Here is a 22,998-nt window from a genome sequence, read left to right as displayed (position 1 = left end):
AATAAAGTATTCAAACTTTAACCCTCATTTATTTCTTTGTTTTATCATTTAACAAAATTTAAAGTAAAACTTTTAATCTGTTTATTTTCATTCTAGATTAATTGGTTTTCAATTACATGGTTTCATCGGAAGCTTTATCAGAATGTATTATTCATTCTCTAATATGTTTTAGTACGCTAAATCATTCAGTTTTAATTATTAAACTAGTTAGGTAGCACTCTCAAGGAAGTAGAATGAGTTATACTATTTGATTTTTCTACAATACTGCAACTCCTAAAAAGTAATAATAAACTACAGTTAATATTAACCATATTATTAAACTACGGTTATCAACTGTCATACTATATATAACTATGGTTATTACTATCAACTACAAATAATAATTAAACTACTATGCCATTCAGACCATATGATTAATAAACTATGGTTTGAATGAAATGACAGATTTATTTAATAAAAAGAATGGTTAACAATTTACATTTATTTTTTTTACAATGTTGCTTAAATTTTTATTGTCTAATGGCGAAGATCATAAAAATAGTATTTCATTTGTTTAATTATGTTGACTATTAGGTTATGGGCAAATATATATATTCTTTACCCTTATTTTTATATATGTGTATTGTCGCCAAATGGCATCGACGGCACGTAATTCATAACCTTGTGGTGGCCCTGAAAAGGGTCGTTATTTGCGTTAGCTCTGAGAAGAGCTGTTGGGTCCAGAAGTTAGTTTCCAGCGAAGTCAAGGAGTTGCGGCTTGTCCATTGAAGTCCGCCCGGGCTTTCCCTCAGCGGCAGTTGATTCTCCACTACAGCGTGGCCATAGCCATGCTGACACTGCGGGGCCACCAGAGCCCCGCAGTGTCAGGTTGGCATCGGTCATCCTTCACCGGCACAGCCGAGGTGGTTCTCCCCGAGTGATCCCACGCTAGGCCGAGACCGCCGGCCAGGGTGACTGAAGCCTCGTGAGCTGGAGCTAGGGTGGGAATGTAGCGTCCGCGTCCAGCGGCTTCCTCAGCGGGTCGGTCAGGCCTGCTGCTCCAGCAGGGATGTTGGCATCCTCCAGCAAACTTCTTCTGTCTTCTTCCATCTTCTTCTTTTGGTCAGGTGGTAACAATAATATATATATTCTCTCTCTCTCTCTCTCTCTCTCTCTCTCTCTCTCTCTCTCTCTCTCTCTCTCTCTCTCTCTCTCTCTCTCTCTCTCTCTCTCACTCTCTCGCACTCTCTCTCTCTCTCTCCCTCTCTGTCTCTCTCTCTCTCGCGTGCGTGCGCATTATCAGATTAATGATAATGGTTCAATAATGCCAAAAATCACTGTTTTTAAGAGATGTTGGTAAAAGAAAACTTAAATAATCTCTGTTTTTTTTTTGGTCTTTAATGCTAATTATTTTTTGAGTTTTCTGGAATTAAATGAGGAAAAATTGGGTTGAATTATTATGGCCAGATGTACTTTCTGACACCAGTCTACAAAAGGGATGTGGTATGTAAATTTCAGCATGTGAAAAATTATTATAACTGGTACAAGTCTGAAACCTCCAAATAAAAAATAAAAAGTCTAAATTCTATCATGAAAATGTTCGTAGTATTTATGTAAATATTATACTTGAAATGTTATGTTTTTAATATCACAATGCAATTTGTTTTAAGTTCTTTCTTAATTTATTTTATTGATACATTAGTTTTTTATTTATTTAATTGTTTCAGACTTTCACAGAATATGTTCCTGTTAAATTCCAAACCCTGAATAATCAGTCATCAAATTTTTCAGTGTTAGATGCAAAGTTTGATAATTTAACTGAGGATACAAGCAAACAACAAATGAAAAGGCAACTGCAATACAGGTAATTTAGTCTATTTTCATAAAAATTATAATCATTAATTGTATTTATTGTTATTATTAACTAATTTATTTGAAAAATTAAAAAAAAAGTGAAATTCAAAATGATCACTACACACTATAAATTATCATCTTCTCACTAAAAAATGTCTTTAGTTATTAAATATTATTTTACTTTTGGAAAAATGATAATCAGTATGATTAAAAAAATAAACTTTATGTAACAGACAAAAAAAAGGAAATATCATAAATGTAATTTTAATTTCTTCTTTTTCTGTTGTGGCTCCTCTGTTTAATTCAACTTTCTGTATGTTCTCAGAGTGATGTGAGGTTATATTCTTTGTTTAAATTTAATTAATTTTAAATAGTGCTTTAAGGAAATTTATTCAGCATTTTGTTACAAAATCACATTGTCATTTTTTATGCTGTGTGAATTGTATTTTAGAAAAGAAGTCTAGTGATGTAGTCATTTCCCAGACTTTGAAAATATTTTAAATTCTGGGGATAACAAAAAGATTCCATTTTCAATTTTTTGCAATCTCAGTAAACCATTTGATTTAGTTCCACAATTTCTACTGACAGAAAAATTTAGTAGCTATGGTATGAGAGGAGCTGTTTAGAATTTGTTAAAGTCATACCTTACAAAGTACAACAAAATTCATATTTTGATAAGAATACACAATGTGATATTTAGATCACAATGTATCCTAAATGCATACTAACTAAATCAAACAGATCCAAATTTTGTTTCTCTGATGAGACTTGTTAATCTTTCCTTCAGCAGTGACAGATTATTTCCGGAGATGCAGTCTTTTCCCCTACTTTATTGGTAATTACCATATAATCTTGTTTGTAGACAAATTTCAAATTATAGGAAAAGTTCTTTAGAATTTCTGCAGAACTTTTCCTATTTTTAACCTAAATAGAAGAAAAATCATAATTACAGTTTTAATCATTTTAGAATATTATTGAAAGCTGGTAAAAAAAAGAATTGTGTCAGTTTAAGTTATATTTTAAAGCATAATTTCTTCTATAATTTTTATATTTTATAAGTAATACATAAAAATATTTCACTAATATAAAAAAAAATTTTTTTGAAGAATTTCATGGCATTATTACTTTATACTTTGATGTAATTAAAAAACTTGTTTATAAGTTATTTAAAAATATTCCATGTGTTTTTGCGGATAAAGGAAGCAATAATATTTAAGCTACTTTATGTTACAAATGTCACATTAATTTTTTGTAACTACCATTATATGATTGTTTTAAATAATTTGATTCTGTCAATGAAATCATCTTTAGTGTCCAATTTTTAAAATATTAAAATTGGAAAAATGAATTTAATAAAAATAAAAAACAAATTAAACATTAAACCATTTTAATTTTGTTTACTTTAATGAATCCTCCCAGCCAACTCATAATTACTTTCTGAATCATTTATATGAATGGAGACTTCATTGTTAAAAATTAGTTAGTATTGCTTATTTCTATTATATCATATTTTTATTTATTAAAACTTTATTTTAATTTTTAGTTAATGCCAGTATTTAAGGAATTACTTTTAAAAAAGTTCCTTCAAAGTCTTTTAATTTCTCTTCTCATATTTATTCTACCTACCTGATTTCACCATATTAAAAACAAGGAAGTTTTTTGTAGTACTTTCCTTTCAGCTTAATCATTTTCATCAACAAAAATGTTCTTTATTAGTTCTAAAAAAAAAAATAATTAAAAAAATTCCAAAAGTGATTAAGGCTTCTGTCCTTGAAATGTTATGTTACAAAAAAAGTTATAAAAAAAGAATTGTAAAAATGAATTTAAAGGAAAAAGATTTATCATTCTAATTTCTTAAATGCCGAATATCATTCAAAACATGAAGATTAAGATTAGTTAGCATGTCCAACCTGATTTATAATCACTTCTTATGACCAAAGTGATGCTTTCACATTTATTGTCGACAAAAAAAAATTTTAATTATAATTAGCTCTGACATTAGACAAAAATAAAAAATTACCATTATCAACAATTAAAAGTAATACTAACTACATACTTTGACCACTTAAAAAAACATTTGTGTTTGACTAATTCAAAGACTGCAGCAGTACTTTTTAGCAATCAAAAATATATTAAACTTAAATTAAAAACTGCTATACAGGAAGAGGAGGAGGAGAAGTTAAGCTACTAATGGTTTTATTTGACATTGGAGTTGTTGGAGATTCATATGTACTAAGGAGTGGAACAAAAGAAAGAATAATCCATGCGATGAATATAAAAACTTGCCTAAATGAGATAGGTGTTCACTGTGAAGGGCATTATTACTCTTTTCTAGTAATATTAGGCTCATTCAGAAACTTTAAACTTTAAATAGTGTTTAACTATTTACAGTAATAGCAAAACGTCTTTCCACAATTAAAATTTATTATAATTTTGTTTAATTTCAGACAGTAATTTCTTTAAAAATATTTAGCATATTTATAAATAATTATTACTGTACACAGCACAAAAACGAACAGTTTCTCCCTCCATTAAGGGTGTCATAAAATAAATGACCACTTCATATGAATAAAAGTTATCAAATATTTCATTTGTGTTATATTTATGTGCACTTGTTATAATGGGTGGTATTGTTGATGGTATTATACTAAACATCATCATTATTAAATAATAGGCCTACACCCTATAAATTGTAATAATTTATTAACAGCTTGGTCATTTTATATGTATTCATAGAATAGCTAAGTAATTTTTTTTCACATTGTTGACTAAAATTCAGTACTCCAATGTCAAATAAAACCATTAATAGCTTAATGTAATAAACTTCTTCTCCTCCTCCTCCTGTATAGCAGTTTTTAATTTAAATTTAATATATTTTTGATTGTTAAGTAGTACTGTTGCAGTCTTGAATTAGTCAAACATAAATGTCTTTTTAAGTGGTCAAAGTATGTAGTTAGTATTACTTTTAATTGTTGGTAATGGTAATTTTTTATTTTTGTGTAATGTCAGAGACTAATTATAATTTAATTTTTTTGTTGTCGACAGTAAATGTGAAAGCATCACTTTGGTCATAAGAAGTGATAAAATGACCGTTACTGAAATTACTACATTGTACAGGTATTAAAAAGAACCAATATGTATTTAATTTGTGCTTGTTCTCATTTATTTCTATTTTCATGTGTATAAATTATTAAAAATATATATATATATTTTGTTTTACAGCAAGAATAATTAATTAACCCTTTGAACTCCTTAGGCTATACATGTATTCAACTAAGTGTAATGAATACACTTGACCTTCTCCAGCGCAAGCTTTTATTTTCCTTGTATGCATTACACTTAGTTGAATACATGTATAGCCTAAGGAGTTCAAAGGGTTAATTATTTATTCTAGCTGTAAAACAAAATATATATATATATATATATATATATATATATATATATATATATATATATATTTTTAATAATTTATAGACATGGAAGTAGAAATAAATGAGAACAAGCACAAATTAAATACATATTGGTTCTTTTTAATACCTGTACAATAAGTAGTAATTTCAGTAACGGTCATTTTATATTTATCATAAGTGAACTTAATACATAATAGTTGTAACACATATAGAGTTACTAATACCATAGCTCTACCAGTGATTTTTAAGTTTTGTAGTAATTGTTCAAGTCAATAAATTCATTGGTCTTGATTAGGTTTTTGTTTGTCAAACCTGTAATTATGTCTTTAATCATTACCACACACTGGGTGATTTCTTTGTTTAATATACAAAAACTAGTAAATTCTTGGAAAACTTTGTTATTTACGCAAAAGCACAAAAAGAAGTTGAAAGACAAAGACAACGTAGTAGAAATTGACAAGAATTTATACATATATTAATATAAGAATTATGTAATTTGTCTCATAAAGAAATTTAATTAGAAAAAATCCTTGTTTATTGTATTTTATATTATGATTAAATTTAAAATCTTTAACTATAACATTATTTTCTGTCTTCAGTACTTCTGCCAGTTTAGTAAAAAGGATTTCAGGTATTGTGCAAATTATTAAGTTTTATAAGCTATCTTCTTTTTATACATGGATATCAGAAAATTACCCTGAATTGCTGCAGACTTATTAGCATTAATCTATCTAAAACATTACAGCTCATTAAATTAAATGAAACCTGTATTTTTGTCTGAAGAAGACAGACTCCTACTTGGCATAATTGTGTAATACAACCTATTAGGTACTGAAAGCCTATTTATAGTCATATCAATATGTTCAGCCATTTAGCTGATTTAATTGATCAAAAAAAGATTGCATGCACTCGTAATACAAAATTCAAGTGACACAAGAAAATTGATATTCCATTAAAATGCTCTATTGGTCTTAGAAAATAATCTAAACATTATTTATAAGTTTTAGTGCTTTCATTTTTTTGCCAAGTATATACTGCACATAAAAAAGGTATGAATTCTTTTCTTTTTTCTTTCATTTTCAGTGAAATAGTTTCTTATAAAAATGTATTTTACAGATCATGGATTTTGTATTTTTTTTCAGACCAGAATTTTACATCATTTCTTGTAAATTTATAAGTTTTAAAAATTCTCAGATAAATGTTGAAGTTTTATTCTCTTTTTGCAACATAAACATTTATTTTTGATTATCCAGATTATTGAGGCTTTGTGTGTAAATGAATGAAACTAAAAATCATTTTATAAAAAGTCTTTATCTTAAGAAAAATTGAGGGATGATTTCGGAATTTTAATTGTTGCCCTGATTTGCATTTAGGATTCGGTTGTAATTCAATATTTTTGTTTTCTATTCATGAAAATAGGTGAATAATTCTTGAGAAAAATTCTGGATGCATTCTTTATGCATGAATTATCATTGACTTAATTATCTCAATCCACAATTCTAAACTGCAATGAAATAAGTACCAAGTAACTTGTTACATGAAAATTTAAAGCACAGAGAAGTTACTATTTCATCAAGTTATATTTTAGTTCTTAAAAAATCTTATTAATTAACTGAAAAATTGTCATTAATTGTTACAGAGGTGGTACTAATACTCTTGGAATAATTTTCTTCTGTATGGTATTTGGTTCAGTATTAGGAACTCTTGGTCCTCAAAAACATGTTGTCATCGATTTTTTTAGTGTTATTTACCAAGTACTGTTAAAAATGTTAATGGGTGCTATATGGTAAGACAGTATTTCTTTAATTTTATTTTGTTATAATATTTTATCATGGTTTAAATATTACAATAATTTTAAATACAGGTTTAAGTTATTATAAATTAATTTTCTTTGATACAAAAACTGTCAATGTAAATTACATTTATATTTTTCACATAGATCTCTTTTAAATAATTAAATCTTGTGTTATATATTCAGATCAGCAAATCCAATGGTTAAGAAAAAATTATAAAAAATACGTAAATTTTTCACCATATAAGCAATTCTTTCAGAATAGCAAAAGTACAAAATATTTTATTTTAAAACATACTTGGCATTTATTCATGCAGCAGTTATTATTGATAATTGTAGAGTGGATTTATATTTATACTATTTAGAAGATAATATTTAAAATCTTTTTTAATTTGAATTTCAGAAGATTTATTACATAATTTTCTTAGTAAACTGCATTGGATATCTTTGAAATATTAAATATGTTTCAGCAGTGACTTTTTCTGATAATTTTATTTTAGTTTCTCAAAACTGAATTATTCAGACATTTTTCCCATTCTTTATTTTGAATTTTTTTATTTATGTACTTATGTACTAACAAGTATCAAAAATTCATTTACAAAAGTCATTCCTGGGTGACCACAAAAGTTTCTTTCCTTGATAACATATATGTCACGAGTTGATTGTAAAGATTAATCACCTTTCATTAAATCAATAGGTTTGTTAGAAGTTGATGTTATTATTAAGTGTTTTTGAGAATTTTGATTTCTGCAGTGTTAAGCTGCAAATAGTAGATACTACAGAGTATTCGATTGAAGAAGAATGATTTGCTGCTAATGCTTGGATGCAAATACTTGGAGTGTACAAATGCAAATGAAAACTATGAAAACTTAAGAGACAAATTCATTCAGTGTTTTTGCAAGGAAGCTAAATGAGGGAAAGTACTAGGAAATTAGAAAAATGTAGTCTTTTCTACCAGGTCAGTCCTCAATTTCAAATAATGTAGATATCCTTCTGTTTGATTGAATAACTCTGAAATTTTTATAAAATCTTGTTTATGATCTCTTAAGTCAATCAGGAAAAGATTTTAAGAGCTAAATATTCCACATTCAACATCTTAGGAAATAATTTTTTTTAAAATCTTGGGTTTAAACTCTTTAACTCTACTGATATTATGAGCTTTCTGACCAGGTATGACTTTAAGGGAAACTTGTAAAGCTCTTCTAAGGCATTTTTCCATTGTACAGAAAAGTTTCTGTAATTGAACAAGTTTTCTTCTTTGAATGAGTGCACCGTTTATCTGAGTAATAGATCTGTAATCTGTAGTTTTGATGTGAAAAAATCCCCTTTTTTATGAGGAAATCACAAACCACCAACTACATGTAATGTTACGGGTAATAATCTGAAACACATCTGATAGAACTATACTTTTTTCAAGGAAGTGTTAATAGCATTTTATACCTCAACATGTATGAAAATTATTTATTCCTCACCTTCGATTTACTGATATGTAATTACATTCCATTTTACAAGATGATTTCAGTTAAAGCCTTTAAATTATTGTTTTATAGGGTAGTGGATTGGTATGGACTCTGAAATTCAATGGCTCTCTAGAAGTCCAGTTTTAACAACCTGTAACATCTCCCTTTAGGGCATAATCATAGAAAATACCTCTCATTTGTGGCATAAGGAATTTTCAGCAGATCAGTTGAAAACTGCTGTCAGAGATCATTTATACAACTTTGATCCTTAAACACAGAAAAGTATGTCTAAACGCACTTGGAAACTGAGAAAACTGTATGCGAGTAATGGAGAAGCACATATAGATTTAATTTAAATAAGTTTTATGTGTAAAAATATTAAATACAATAATGCCAAACAATTCACATTTATCTCTTTTTATTGAAAGTGACTTTGTGGCCACATGGAACAGTCTATTGACTGTTCCATGTGGCCACAATGTTTCAATAGACATGGAACAGTCAATATTGAAACTTGATGTTAGTCACTTATTCATCTTGCGTATCCTTAAACAGACATATTTCTTATTCATAACTTATAATTTTCAATGAATCCATTCACTTTTATTGACAGTTTTTTTAAATCTTGTTATTTATATTAAGATGTATTTTATTTTAAATTCTTTCACATAACTTCCTTACAATGTATTCTTAAAACATGTAATATTTATGAAAATTACTAAGTTGAGTCAGTTGAGTTTCTTTTAAATTATTTTTTTATTTTTGAATTTTAAGTAATTTCGATAGTCATGATCATTATCATTAGTCACAAAATTCCAAGAGCATGCAATGAAATTCTACCTAACATTTAACTTCAGCAATCTGTGGGAAGTAACTGATTAAATTTCTATAATTAATGAATCATTTTTTTAAATTTATGAATCATCAAATCAAACCAAATAAATGTGCTCATAAATGCTTAAGAAATATGTAAATTTGGCTTAGGTCATTGGTAATTAACCTCACTTTACAATCCTCAGTTCATAAGATGCTACTCTCCAAGATATTCCAGTTGTTGCAGAACCATCAGATTGTAGTAGTTGTACTTTACTGTCTGATCCAGTAGTAACCAATACATTATTAAATGTGGTTTTGAAAGAAAAAAAACTAAAGTGTAAATTGCCGTAAGTTATTTTTTACAGAGGTTTTAATTTGATATTACCTTGGTTTAAAGTATCATCTGATCCTGTTAGATAATATTCATTTTCCACTGCTTTAAAAGTGTTTCATACACACATACATTAAAAATAGTACTAATCAGCAAAAAGTAAATAACAGATTTCTCACAACACATTATTTTATACTAAGCATGAGTACAAGAAGTTATTTTATTCTAAGTATTATATTTCAAATTATATAATTTGTAGATTTTATTTTTATTTGCATGCATTCATATACTAATTTATAAGGATATTTTATGTTTCTTCTTGTTTGTGTTCATATAGTTTATTAATTAATGTTTGTTTTTTTAGGTTAACTCCACTAGGAGTAGGTAGCATAATTTGTTCAAAAATAATTACTATAGCAAACATTCAGCAAACTATGTTACAATTAAGTTGGTTTATTATCACAATGGCAATTGGTGTATACTTTTATCAATTTGTTATACTACAACTTATATATTATTTATTTTTAAATAAAAATCCATTTAAATATTATTGGACATTTGGACCGAGTATTATTACTGCATTTGCTACTGCATCAAAGTAAGTTTTTGTTATTTAGGTTTTCTTTAAATACATTTTCTTATTTTCATAATGTGTGTTTAAATGTATATATATATATATATAATGTGCGCGCGCGCGCGCACGCGCGCGTGTGTGTGTGTGTGTGTGTGTGTGTGTGTGTGTGTGTGTGTGTGTGTGTGTGTGTGTCTTATCCAATCAGCAATTCAGTGTCAAGTTTGGCTTCATACCAATGCCAGATAACAAACAGAGTTCAACCCCCAATTACAAGTAGATCCACTCACCATAAACCATTACAGTTACTAAAGTGTGCAGCACATCTTTAACATGTATGTATTAGGTATCTAACCAAATCCATAGAATACCAGTGAAGGAGTGATTAAGAATAAGTTTCTACTGAAACTTATTAAATATTAAATACAATTTAAATACAAATACAAAGGAACAAGCTACTTCAGAGAGACCATGAAATATGTGTAATGACCCCCACCAAAAGGAATCCTTAAGGGCCACTTCAAGCAGTTTGTACTCATTCCACCCAAAATTACATGGGAGATAGGAGTATCTTTATCCAGGATGATATTGGATTACTAATTAACAATTTTGTTTTGACTAATTTAAAATTTGCTACAACAAATTGCCTTTCCTCTGTACAAATAGCCCCCTTAGAACAGACTTAACTTCCTTAAGGAAACCTATTGTCCATCTACAAAATTGTTCGGTGCAGAGGAAATATCTTACAGAATTCATTCAGCCTGACCCCCCGTCCTACTGGAAGGTATAGTTTCATAAATGGCTCCTAAATAATGTAGCTAGTTAAGCTAGGTGATAAATTGTGCAGAGAGCAAATTGATTTTACAGTTGTATTCATCTACTTATTTAATTTTGTCAACCATTATTTTCAGCCTAACTGATAAGAGGCTGCATGTATGGACAGTAATATTTTTAGTAATAGGAGGTGAGCATTCGTTTGTTGCATTACAATATGTCTTTAGTCTTTATTATAATTGTGATGTACATTACTCATTTGAGTTGAATAGGTCACAATCAGAGTTGTTTAATCTCACAGTAATAATATTCGCTATACAGCCAGTGCCTTAGGTGAACAGATTGAAAAAATGCTTTATGTCTGATTACCACATGCTTTTTGCTGGGCTCAGCAAAAAATGTGTAATCACGTATTTTGCTCACTGAAGAAAAAATGGGATACTACTTCACTCTTAATTTTCCTAATCAGCTTGGTGTAAGATATTTGTTATTCATAAATATGACTTTCCCATTTGAAGTACAGCTTGTGTCTTGTGTCAAGAACTAAAACCATATAACAAATTTATTACACTATACAACAGTGTAAATGTACACAACAAATGATGTGTAATATTTTAAATGAATAATTTATCAAGCTAAAGATTTGTCTTCACATTTAGGGCTCTATTTGTCTACCTAATTAAGAAATTTGTAATTGTTGATTACTTGTAATGAAATGTAGTAGAAATAACGAAGATTGACTACTGAATGTGAAAATAGGAGGAGAAAAGAATATGGAGGTAGAAGAATTTTGTTATTTGGGAAGTAGAATTACTGAAGATGGACAAAGCAGGAGCGACATAAAATGCCAAATAGCACAGGCGAAACGAGCCTTCAGTTAGAAATATAATTTGTTTACATCAAAAATTAATTTAAATGTCAGGGAAAGATTTTTGAAAGTATACATTTGGAGTGTCGCTTTATATGGAAGTGAAACTTGGACGATTGGAGTATCTGAGAAGAAAAGATTAGAAGCTTTTGAAATGCGGTGCTATAGGAAAATGTTAAAAATCAGACGGGTGGATAAAGTGACAAATGAAGAGGTGTTGCAGCAAATCGATGAAGAAAGAAGCATTTGGAAAAATATAGCTAAAAGGAGAGACAGACTTATATATAGGCCACATATTAAGGCATCCTGGAATAGTCGCTTTAATATTGGAGGCACAGGTAAAACGAAAAAATTGTGTAGGCAGGCAACATTTGGAATATGTAAAACAAATTGTTAGGGATGTAGGATATAGGGGGTATACTGAAATGAAATGACACGCACTAGATAAGGAATCTTGGAGAGCTGCATCAAACCAGTCAAATGACTGAAGATAAAAAAAAGATTACTTGTAAAGATGAACTTAAATAATAAATGATATGTTCCATACCTTTTTTTGTCCTCTACTTGAAATGAGAAATATAATCTTGATAGTATAGCCCTTTTTACGTTCCTGAAAATATTCTTCTACAAAAGTTTTTCTGGAATAATTTTTATCCCTTCCTCTGTGGTATTGAAAACAGAACTGTTGTTAATGGCATTCATCTTAAAGAGGTTAAGGAACCTGATTTTTTATGGTTGAATAGTAGTATATTTGATCTCTATTGTGTTTATCCAGTGAGTTGTTTTCATCAAATCTACTGTATTGAGTTCCTGTTTTATATATTACATATAAAATCTCTATGCTAATATTCCAACATTTTTTCCAATTTATCATTCCTATAATGTTATTTAAAAAGTTGATCCTGATATTGTATATAGAGCTTGTTTATGTTGTTTTATATCAATGGATGAGTGTAAATCAGTTTGATCATGTTGTATTTATTGTAGCCATTGGAATTGAATTTATATACTCCTAAATTGTTGTATCTTCTTGTACTATTATTCAATTTTTTTATGAATATTTGTTGATTTATACAAGTGTAATGGTATATTGTTTGGTCATTAGGTTTTTTATTTTTTAGTTTTGTTCTTTATTTTGTGTAAGATATCATCTATAACTCTTGACTGGGTACTCTTTAACTTACCAGTATTTAATTTTGTTCAGTTCTCTTATATAATTGTCAGTTACATAGTAAAAAATGCATGTTTTTCTTTGGTGAAATGATTAGAGATGTATTTCTGAATGAGTGGGTCAGTCATGTCATGGCTTTTCTACATATTCTGATGTGGTTACTGTAAATTTGGGATACACTCTCTCCTAGTACTTTTTATGTTCATATTCCTCAATGAACTGTATGTTGGGTGTAACTTGTTAATGAGTTTGAGGAGTATGATATTCCTGTACATTGTCTTTATAAAAGATTACAATGATATCAATAGAATGGAATCAATATAATAACCGTCTTCTTTTATTTTGGAATCTTTTTCTACTGTATAAATAAACCCATACATATTCCTACAGTATGAATTTTTTTTAAATTTTAAACTACTTTTTTAAATATTTTAAATAAATTTAAACCTTCACATATGAGTACTTAGAACCTACTTCAAACTGTTTTTAAAGTGAAAAATCCTTTTATGCAATTTTTACTACTGACTACTATGAGAATATTTTCTATGAATGTTCATTCATTTGTTTTTGTTTAAATTAAATTATGCAAAATGTTTAATTGGATAATTTAGTTAAGACAAAAACATATGAATCAAAACCATTCAATTAAACATTTTGCTAATATCATTATAATTGTTATCTATGTAGAAATTTAATTATTTTACCTTCTATCTTATAATTATGGTAGAAAATAAAGAAAGTTGAAAGTAAAAATATGTTTTTAATGATTTTTCCTGTTACTTTCTTTTCAGAGCAGCAGCAATGCCAATAACATTTCGTCTGTTGGATGAAAATATAAAAGCGGATCAGAGAATAACAAGATTTATTTTACCTATTGGAACACTAAATATGGATGGTACAGCATTATTTCTTACTGTTGGAACAGCATTTATAGCTCAGATTAACAATATACCACTTGGTGTTAATGAGATACTTACTTTAGGGTAAGGTTGGAACAATTATTTAATCATTGATATTAATTGTGCAGTAATAAACTGTTTAAATTTTTAATGCAATATTTTTATAAATTTCCAGAAATTTTATGCATTTTTTTTTATTACTTTTTATTTTATGATCAGTTATGTATGACATTTTTTTTATTATTAATATACATAAGCAAATGTTTACGTAGTTTAACAATGATGAGATCTGTTACAAATTCAAATTTCTTGATAGAGATGAAATTAACAAAAAATTAATAATTTGTCATTTATCTTTAATTAAAAGGTTGAAAAATACTTCTAAAATTGTTGGGTGTTAAAGTAAACAAGATTTTTCACAAGGTAATCTTTCACCATTATTAATCAAATGCCAATTTTTTTGTAGAACTCTTATTTTGTGTAAGTATCTGTTACAAATTAGATTCCTTTTGTTTTGGAATTCTTTCCACGCTAAAACTATGCTTTTCTTAACATTTTTAAGGTATTATTTGTTACCATACAACACAGGTAGCAAAGTACTTTTAATTTTTGCCTTGATTTTTTGTTCCTCATACAAGGTATGTGTTAATACATATTTCATTATTTTCCCCTTCAATATAATACGCCCCTCCTCAATCCCTACAACCATGCAAATTTTCCATTTTCCAAATGGTGCTGGAAGTCACCTTCTGGAAGCTCTTTCATGATGCACAGTTTCAATGGTCTGAAATCTTGTTCCTTTTAATGCACATTTGATCTTGGGGAACAGATAAAAATCACATGGTGCCAGGTCAGGCGAATTAGACAGATGGTCTAACACTTGGATGTTATAATTGGCTAGAAACATCTTGACAGGCAATGCAGTGTTAGCCAGTGTGTTGTCCCGATGAAGAATCCATAACTTGTTCTTCCACAATTCAGGTCGTTTTTTTCTTATTTTTTCACAGAATTGGGCAAGGACGTCAAGGTAGTAATACTGGTTAATAGACCTTCAGGAATGTAGTGAAGGTACACAATCCCATGAATATAAAAAAAACAATCATCATCGGTTTGAATTTTGATTTGCTCATTTGAACTTTTCTTGGCCATCTTGGAAATTCTTAAACCACTCAAAAACCTGCACACATGATAAACATTCATTGCCAAATACTTTTTTTAATAAAAAATAAGTTTCAGTAGTGGTTTTTTCAAGTTTCATATTAAATTTCACAACAATTCTTTGCTGTAATAAATACTTAACAATTTTTTCGGCAAAATAAAAAAACAGATTTTATCCAAACAAAGGCCACAGCCATACTAATATGTCTACAGAAACTGGAGTGGCAACTACCGAAAGAGAAGGTTTCACACTACACATCTGTCAGTCGAATGAATTTGGCGCATGCGTTGTTCTTCTGTAGCAGCATTAGTCTCATTATTTAATAACCACACCTTGTACCTACTTACTTCTTTTTTTTTTTTTGTATTTACATTCCTTCAGTTTGAATTCTTCAAGTAAGTACTTCTAACATCTACTTCATCTCTTTTTCTGTATGAACTACAAATCCTCAGCTATCATTATGTTATCTACAAAAGCAGATACAAAGAATCTGTTTTACTGATTTCCTTAGACTTCCCTTTCACTCATTCAATTGATTCTCTCAAAAATAAATTAAACTAAGCAAGTTGAGCTGTAAGGGAGTCTTGCCTTTCCCAACCTCCCCCCCTCGTTTTATGGTCATTTACTTCTAAATCTGTATTTTGTAATATGTAAATATTTAGCCTTCTATCTGTCAGTCAAGTCCTGATTTCTTTATCACCTGAAATTAGAGCTTCTAATCAACTTTATCAAAAGTTTTTTCTAAGTCAATGAATATGACTTGGAAAAAAGTTAAATTCTGTTCTCTCCAGGACCTGTCGTACAGCTAGACTTTCTTCTGTGATTCTTAATGTGGTGCTTTTTATAGTGTAGTGTGCTTTTTATTAAATATCTTATTTCATACCCTGTACTTTTACTAATATTATTGAGACACTACTTCTGATTAGTTATTAAGCCAATAGCATCTTTGAATATTTTTAATTTCAAATTAAACTTAAATGCATATTTTTATCTATTATATTTTATTGGAAAATTTATTTTTACAGATTTTCATGTGTAGCTGCTAGTATGTCATCAACAGCTGTTCCAAGTGCAGCACTTGTTCTAGTTTTAATGCTTTGTAGTACTGTAAATGCTCCTCCAGAAGATGTGTCATTATTATTTGCAGTTGATTGGTTTGTGTAAGTTAAAAAATTATTTGTAACTTAACATTCTAATGAGGTATTTTTATTGTAAAGAATATTGAATAATATTTATCTATTTCAGTATTTAATCATTAAATTTGGATTCACACTTTGGATTTACACTTAAATTTGGATTCTGAAAGGAAAGTTTACTAAATTAAGGTTTTACTGTTGATAGAAATAAAAAATGGCATACTACAACAGGCACCTAATGAAATATTTTAGCAGGCAAATAGAAATGTTAAACAAAAAATATTTGAAATTTCATCCCTCAAAGAAGTTAAAAAGCAATTTTGGTCTTTTGAGGCTAGTCTTTTGAGATATTTGCAAAAAAAAAACTTCTTTTGGTAAATTATAGGGTCCCACATTTTTTCAATTACAGTATTATCATACACTATTTGGGCCCCTTTCTAATAGTAAAGTCTTAGTTTATAAAAATCTCCATCCTCATTCTCAAAATCAGCTAATTTTATTAGATTTTTGCCAATAATTATTAAAAAGTTGTTAAAAATCATCTTTACTTGTATATTTTTTATTAAACTCTTAATTTTATTAAAACAGAATTCTTAATTGCCTTATTCATGTAAATAAATCATACCATTGTTTTAATAATAACATATTTTAAGTAAACCTGGAAGTGTTTAATTGTTATTTTCTCTTCTCAAATTCTCTTGATATTGGTTTTTTATAATTTCCTATATTTATTACAATATTTTTTTTCTGGTGTATGGCTATTGACACAACCATTGTTAGCACTGTTCATTTATGTCCTCCATGCTTTTCTGTTTTATACTTTTCAAGTATTACATACATGATACAGATTCCCACAGCACAAGCTTCAAAGCTTGTGGTGAGTTAATGAATTAATCTATATTTATAATAATCTTAAAATTAATATATAATTGTAAAAATTGTACAATTTAAAAAAATAGGTAAATAAAAAATCAAGGAAAATGTATATTGTTAATAACTATTCGTACATTTCTCATTATTTATAGTTGATTTACAGAAAACTGAAATATATAAGCATAATGTAAATGACTATTGAAATAGTAGGATAGAATAGATGTTAACTTTATGAGAAATCTTTATGTAGTCATAAAATTTATGAAAGATTAATGTTTAAGAATTTCAAAATTTTAACCAGCCAATAAAAAAAAATTAATTTTATACAGTTGTGGACCAACCCTTTTTTTACTGTTTTCTGAATTACCAAATCAATGAAGTGATTATTCAGATACTTTTGTATCTGATCTTATGGTTACACAATATTTTTGTATTAAAATATGCTTTACATATTATAACTTGTTTTCTGCTTTTAGTTTGGTTAAAACAAACAAATTTGACTGTAGTGTTATGAAATAGAAGTAAAATAATGGAACCGAGTAGTTTTGTAGTGAAAATATGAATCAAGGAATCAGATATTTGACTATCATTCACTGGTATATTATAATTCTAATTTAATGTACATTCAGTCAGTAAATGTATTTTTCTATTATGCTTTTCAAAATTAAGTTTTGATTATCCTGACCCCAAAACTTTTATGTTCATCATTCTTTTATACTTGAAAAATCTTACAGTATATCATTTCCAAAGAAAAATATTTTTTTTTTAAATCTTTCACACTAACTTTACCCTTTATAAGTAAGATCTTTATGGAAGATCTAATAATTCAAAACCCAATTCCATCAGAAACTCTGATTCTGTGATCTAATATTCCAGGGAATAGGAAAATCCTGTTTTTCATCTCTGAATAAAACAATTTCTAGAGGTACTTTCGTACCATGGCACATGTGAGACTCCATTCTAGACTAATATCTTGTAATATAATTTACAGTTTCCAGGAATTGTAAAATAGATTATCTTACAATGTGAAAACATTTAAGATTAAAAACATTTTTTTAAGTTTGGAATATTTTGGAAGTTCACAATAAACCTCACAACTGAAATGCTTTGAAACTTGCCCCTCTACCTCCAAAAAACTACAACAATAATAATAAAACAAATCTTCATTAAAGGGGATTAGTTATTTAGGGTTTCTAATCCATTACAAATAGAACTTAGTATGTCATAAGTATCCTCTTTTAAACAGAAATTATGAAAACAGAGAGGTTAAAGGAATTTACTCTTTTCTTATGTGTGATACAAACATAAGGACCAAGTTATGGATCCCTATGTTTTTGTGACTGTAGATTACATCATACTTCTAAAATATCAATTGAATTAAAAAGCAATTATGCAATTAAGCTGTCTACAATAAAATTTATTAATTAATTATATTAAAATTTTTAATTCATAGAAATAAAACTAATTATATTTTTTTTACCTTTAATTTCAGAGATAGATTGAGAACAACAAATAATTTACTTGGGGATATCTATGCTTGTGCAGTAATTGAAAAATTATCAAAATCAGACCTAGGAGATTCAGAAGTAAGAATTGCTGAAGTAAGTAAATAAGTGTATAGATATGTTCAGCCACATTTAACATGACTGAACATATTGAATATAGTAAAAAATAAACACAACATAAATAATTTAGAAATTTTATAAGTAATAATATTTATGAATTAGAGCAATTATTAGAAGTTATTACATTCTTAATAAAAAATATAATTAATTCACAAGTATTTTATAAGGGAAAGAATAATAGAACTTATCTTGTTGGTTATGTTTGTTTATATTAAATACTGGTAAAATAATTCAATTGCATGTAAACATTTGACTAAGAAAATGTTTTAAAATGTTTAACCTTCATTTTATTTATTATCTTGTAATTATCATGTGTTTTTTTAAAATTAAATATATTACATAAAAAAAATTGATAATTGAGATAACTCTGAAAACAAGTTCTTGAATGAAAAATAGGAGTATTTCCTGAAGCTAAGAATAACTTCAACAATGTTTAATTTGAATATTTCATGTGAACAGAAGTAGATTAGAAAATTAGCAGTTTAAAAATTATTTTCTAATTTATTTTATAAGAAAATTAATAATAGTGGTCTACACAATTTCAGAACCGATATGTTAATGTTTTTTTTTGTCTTCAGTCATTTGACTGGTTTGATGCAGCTCTCCAAGATTCCCTATCTAGTGCTAGTCGTTTCATTTCAGTATACCCTCTACATCCTACATCCCTAACAATTTGTTTTACATATTCCAAACGTGGCCTGCCTACACAAATTTTTCCTTCTACCTGTCCTTCCAATATTAAAGCGACTATTCCAGGATGCCTTAGTATGTGGCCTATAAGTCTGTCTCTTCTTTTAACTATATTTTTCCAAATGCTTCTTTCTTCATCTATTTGCCGCAATACCTCTTCATTTGTCACTTTATCCACCCGTCTGATTTTTAACATTCTCCTATAGCACCGCATTTCAAAAGCTTCTAATCTTTTCTTCTCAGATACTCCGATCGTCCAAGTTTCACTTCCATATAAAGCGACACTCCAAACATATACTTTCAAAAATCTTTTCCTGACATATAAATTAATTTTTGATGTAAACAAATTATATTTCTTACTGAAGCCTCGTTTCGCTTGTGCTATTCGGCATTTTATATCGCTCCTGCTTCGTCCATCTTTAGTAATTCTACTTCCCAAATAACAAAATTCTTCTACCTCCGTAATCTTTTCTCCTCCTATTTTCACATTCAGTAGTCCATCTTTGCTATTTCTACTACAATTCATTACTTTTGTTTTGTTCTTGTTTATTTTCATGCGATAGTTCTTGCGTAGGACTTCATCTATGCCATTCATTGTTTCTTCTAAATCCTTTTTACTCTCGGCTAGAATTACTATATCATCAGCAAATCATAGCATCTTTATCTTTTCACCTTGTACTGTTACTCCGAATCTAAATTGTTCTTTAACATCATTAACTGCTAGTTCCATGTAAAGATTAAAAAGTAACGGAGATAGGGAACATCCTTGTCGAACTCCCTTTCTTATTACGGCTTCTTTCTTATGTTCTTCAATTATTACTGCTGCTGTTTGGTTCCTGTACATGTTAGCAATTGTTCTTCTATCTCTATATTTGAACCCTAATTTTTTTAAAATGCTGAACATTTTATTCCAGTCTACGTTATCGAATGCCTTTTCTAGGTCTATAAACGCCAAGTATGATGGTTTGTTTTTCTTTAATCTCCCCTCTACTATTAATCTGAGGCCTAAAATTTCTTCCCTTGTCCCTATACTTTTCCTGAAACCAAATTTGTCTTCTCCTAACACTTCTTCCACTCTCCTCTCAATTCTTCTGTATAGAATTCTAGTTAAGATTTTTGATGCATGACTAATTAAACTAATTGTTCTGTATTCTTCACATTTATCTGCCCCTGCTTTCTTTGGTATCATGACTATAACACATTTTTGAAGTCTGACGGAAATTCCCCTTTTTCATAAATATTACACACCAGTTTGTATAATCTATCAGTCGTCTCCTCACCTGCACTGCGCAGTAATTCTATAGGTATTCCGTCTATTCCAGGAGCCTTTCTGCCATTTAAATCTTTTAATGCTCTCTTAAATTCAGATCTCAGTATTGTTTCTCCCACTTCATCCTCCTCAACTTCCTCTTCTTCCTCTATAACACCATTTTCTAATTCATTTCCTCCATATAACTCTTCATGTTAATGAATGTTTTATAAAGTACTTTTTATGTTATAACAGAAAATGTAATCAAAAATGATCTATCATGTCAACTTTTTTTAATTATCTTAGTTGAAATAACCATTTTGTGTCATTTTTGAAACATAATAGAAACTCTCTGTTATCTTGTGCATTATGTTGTAAATGTGCCAGATATGATTAAGAGTTTGACTAATTGTTGAATGAATAAAAGCTGCATCAAATATATGACATAATCTTGATTATGAGTCATTCTAGAATAATATGTCTATAAAGCATTCAATCTCCCAATGCAGCTAAAACCAAAGGTTGTTAAATTTGTGGGCAGTAGTACATGTTAAATTGTGCAAGTTGAATTAGTTATTGCCTGTTTGTTTTTACAATTAATCAACTTCAGTTTATTTTCATAAACTGTTAATGATTGTGCGTATTTATTGTAGGGTTTTCGAAACAACATATATGGTATTCTGAAAATTTAAACAATTTTTATGATTGATATAAATAAATAAAAGTATAATAGTGTCAGTTGTGAGTTTGATTTTGATCTCTTTATGAATCAGATATTTATTCAGCTATATATTTATAATATGGATTCTTCTTCAACTATTTCTAGATAGGCACCATCAAAAACAGTGTTAGCAAGGCAACTCCATTGATAAATAGGCTAATTAATTCTTTAACGTTCTTCTGGAAGTGTATTTTTACATAACTTGAAAGCATGATGTATGAAATATTTTTTTTCTTATCTACACTTCAACAAATTCTAAGTTTAAAATAAAATACATTGTTTAAAATAATAAAATTTTACTTTCCAGAAAATTTCTTTTGTACTTTTTTTTAAAAAAGCATTAATTACATTTCTTCAATCTGTATCATCTTTTATTAAAATGTGTGTCTGTATTATTTACAGTAATAAACAATAAAATAAGAAAACTTAATAAAAAATAGAATTTTATATTCAATAGTTACAGTAAAATCCTGATAACTTGGTTGTTTTATTATTTTAATTTTTTTTTGTTTTAATGAAATAAATAATTACTACTTTTTTATATATTTTTGTAGGAGGAAATAAAGAAATCTCACTTTAATGAAGGAAATACAATTGGTGTTTCACACTCTAGTGATTGTTCAGTCATGATTGAACACAAAAACGGCCTATTAGCATCACCTTAAGTACAATTAAAAATAATTAGCATTATTTGGTGTGGATAATTCATTACTGTTTGTAAAGACTGCATTTACAATATTCTAATAAAATAATATAATCATGTTATTATGTTATTTAATTAAAAATGTATATATTCTTTAGAATTTTTAATTATTGTACTTACCAATAGTAATCAAAAATTGTTTTCTATTATTTTGTAGATACATATGTGATAAGTTATTTACTCTTAATAAATTGTTATATTTTTATAGTTGTATTCTAAATAAATCCATTTATTCCAGTCTATGCCGTTTTCTTTTCTTTCTTTTTTTTATAAAAATCATTGATATAAATGATGTTTATAAAATGTATGTTTTAGTAAGAACAAATTAACTATTTAATGAACTGCTATTAGGTTTGTTTTTTTTTTCATTTTATTTTAAACCAGTTGGTAAATAAAGTTATTCATTACGCACATAAATTAAGTTCCATAATACGCAATCTGTAACTATTTTTGCTGATGCAAGATGGTTCAAATTATTGTATCTTGTATAGTTTTATTTCTTCCTAATAGTTTAATTCTATAAATATTGATTTTTTTTTTTTGGCCAGCTCCAAGTTAAAAAATTGACAATGACTTACTAATCCTTACTTTGATTCAGACTAAAAATAATTGAAAAAATTTAATGGATTTCTTACATTTTTGCATTAAAGTTTACTTTCTTATTATTTTTTTTTAATTTTATTATATTATACTGAAATTGACAAAAATATATGTACTGTAATAATGGTTCAGATGTATCTGGATGCGTTTTAAAAATTTTATCTATTTAAAATGAAGTGATCATTAAAGTAGAAACCATTCAAGAATGATATTCTTATAAAGGTGACATTCAAATATTTAATTGATTCTATTTCTATTTTTTTCTGATGTTAAAGTATGGAAGGACATGTATAATATTAAAAATACCAGAGTTGTTG

The 22,998-nt window shown here is 27.9% G+C and overlaps 1 protein-coding gene across 3 annotated transcripts in view; it reads left to right on the top strand.

The window, feature by feature from the left end:
- The window catches only part of LOC142327004 (excitatory amino acid transporter-like), a 65,051-nt gene extending 42,728 nt beyond the window's left edge, over positions 1-22,323 (top strand). For 2 of the 3 annotated variants that reach the window (XM_075369751.1, XM_075369750.1), the window contains exons 6-12: positions 1,707-1,843; positions 6,883-7,029; positions 10,007-10,240; positions 13,818-14,009; positions 16,110-16,244; positions 18,586-18,694; positions 21,933-22,323. In XM_075369751.1, coding sequence (XP_075225866.1) covers positions 1,707-1,843; positions 6,883-7,029; positions 10,007-10,240; positions 13,818-14,009; positions 16,110-16,244; positions 18,586-18,694; positions 21,933-22,043 — 1,065 coding nt within the window. In that variant the 3' untranslated portion in view covers positions 22,044-22,323. The remainder of the gene's footprint in view (positions 1-1,706; positions 1,844-6,882; positions 7,030-10,006; positions 10,241-13,817; positions 14,010-16,109; positions 16,245-18,585; positions 18,695-21,932) is intronic. The other variant, XM_075369752.1, reaches the window with a different exon arrangement.
- The last annotated feature ends 675 nt before the right edge of the window (positions 22,324-22,998 follow it).

This window comes from Lycorma delicatula, chromosome 6, assembly GCF_047948215.1.
Source record: "Lycorma delicatula isolate Av1 chromosome 6, ASM4794821v1, whole genome shotgun sequence".
Classification (NCBI taxonomy): domain Eukaryota; kingdom Metazoa; phylum Arthropoda; class Insecta; order Hemiptera; family Fulgoridae; genus Lycorma; species Lycorma delicatula.
Note: the sequence above shows the minus strand (reverse complement) of the source record. Positions and strands in the feature narration are given on the sequence as shown.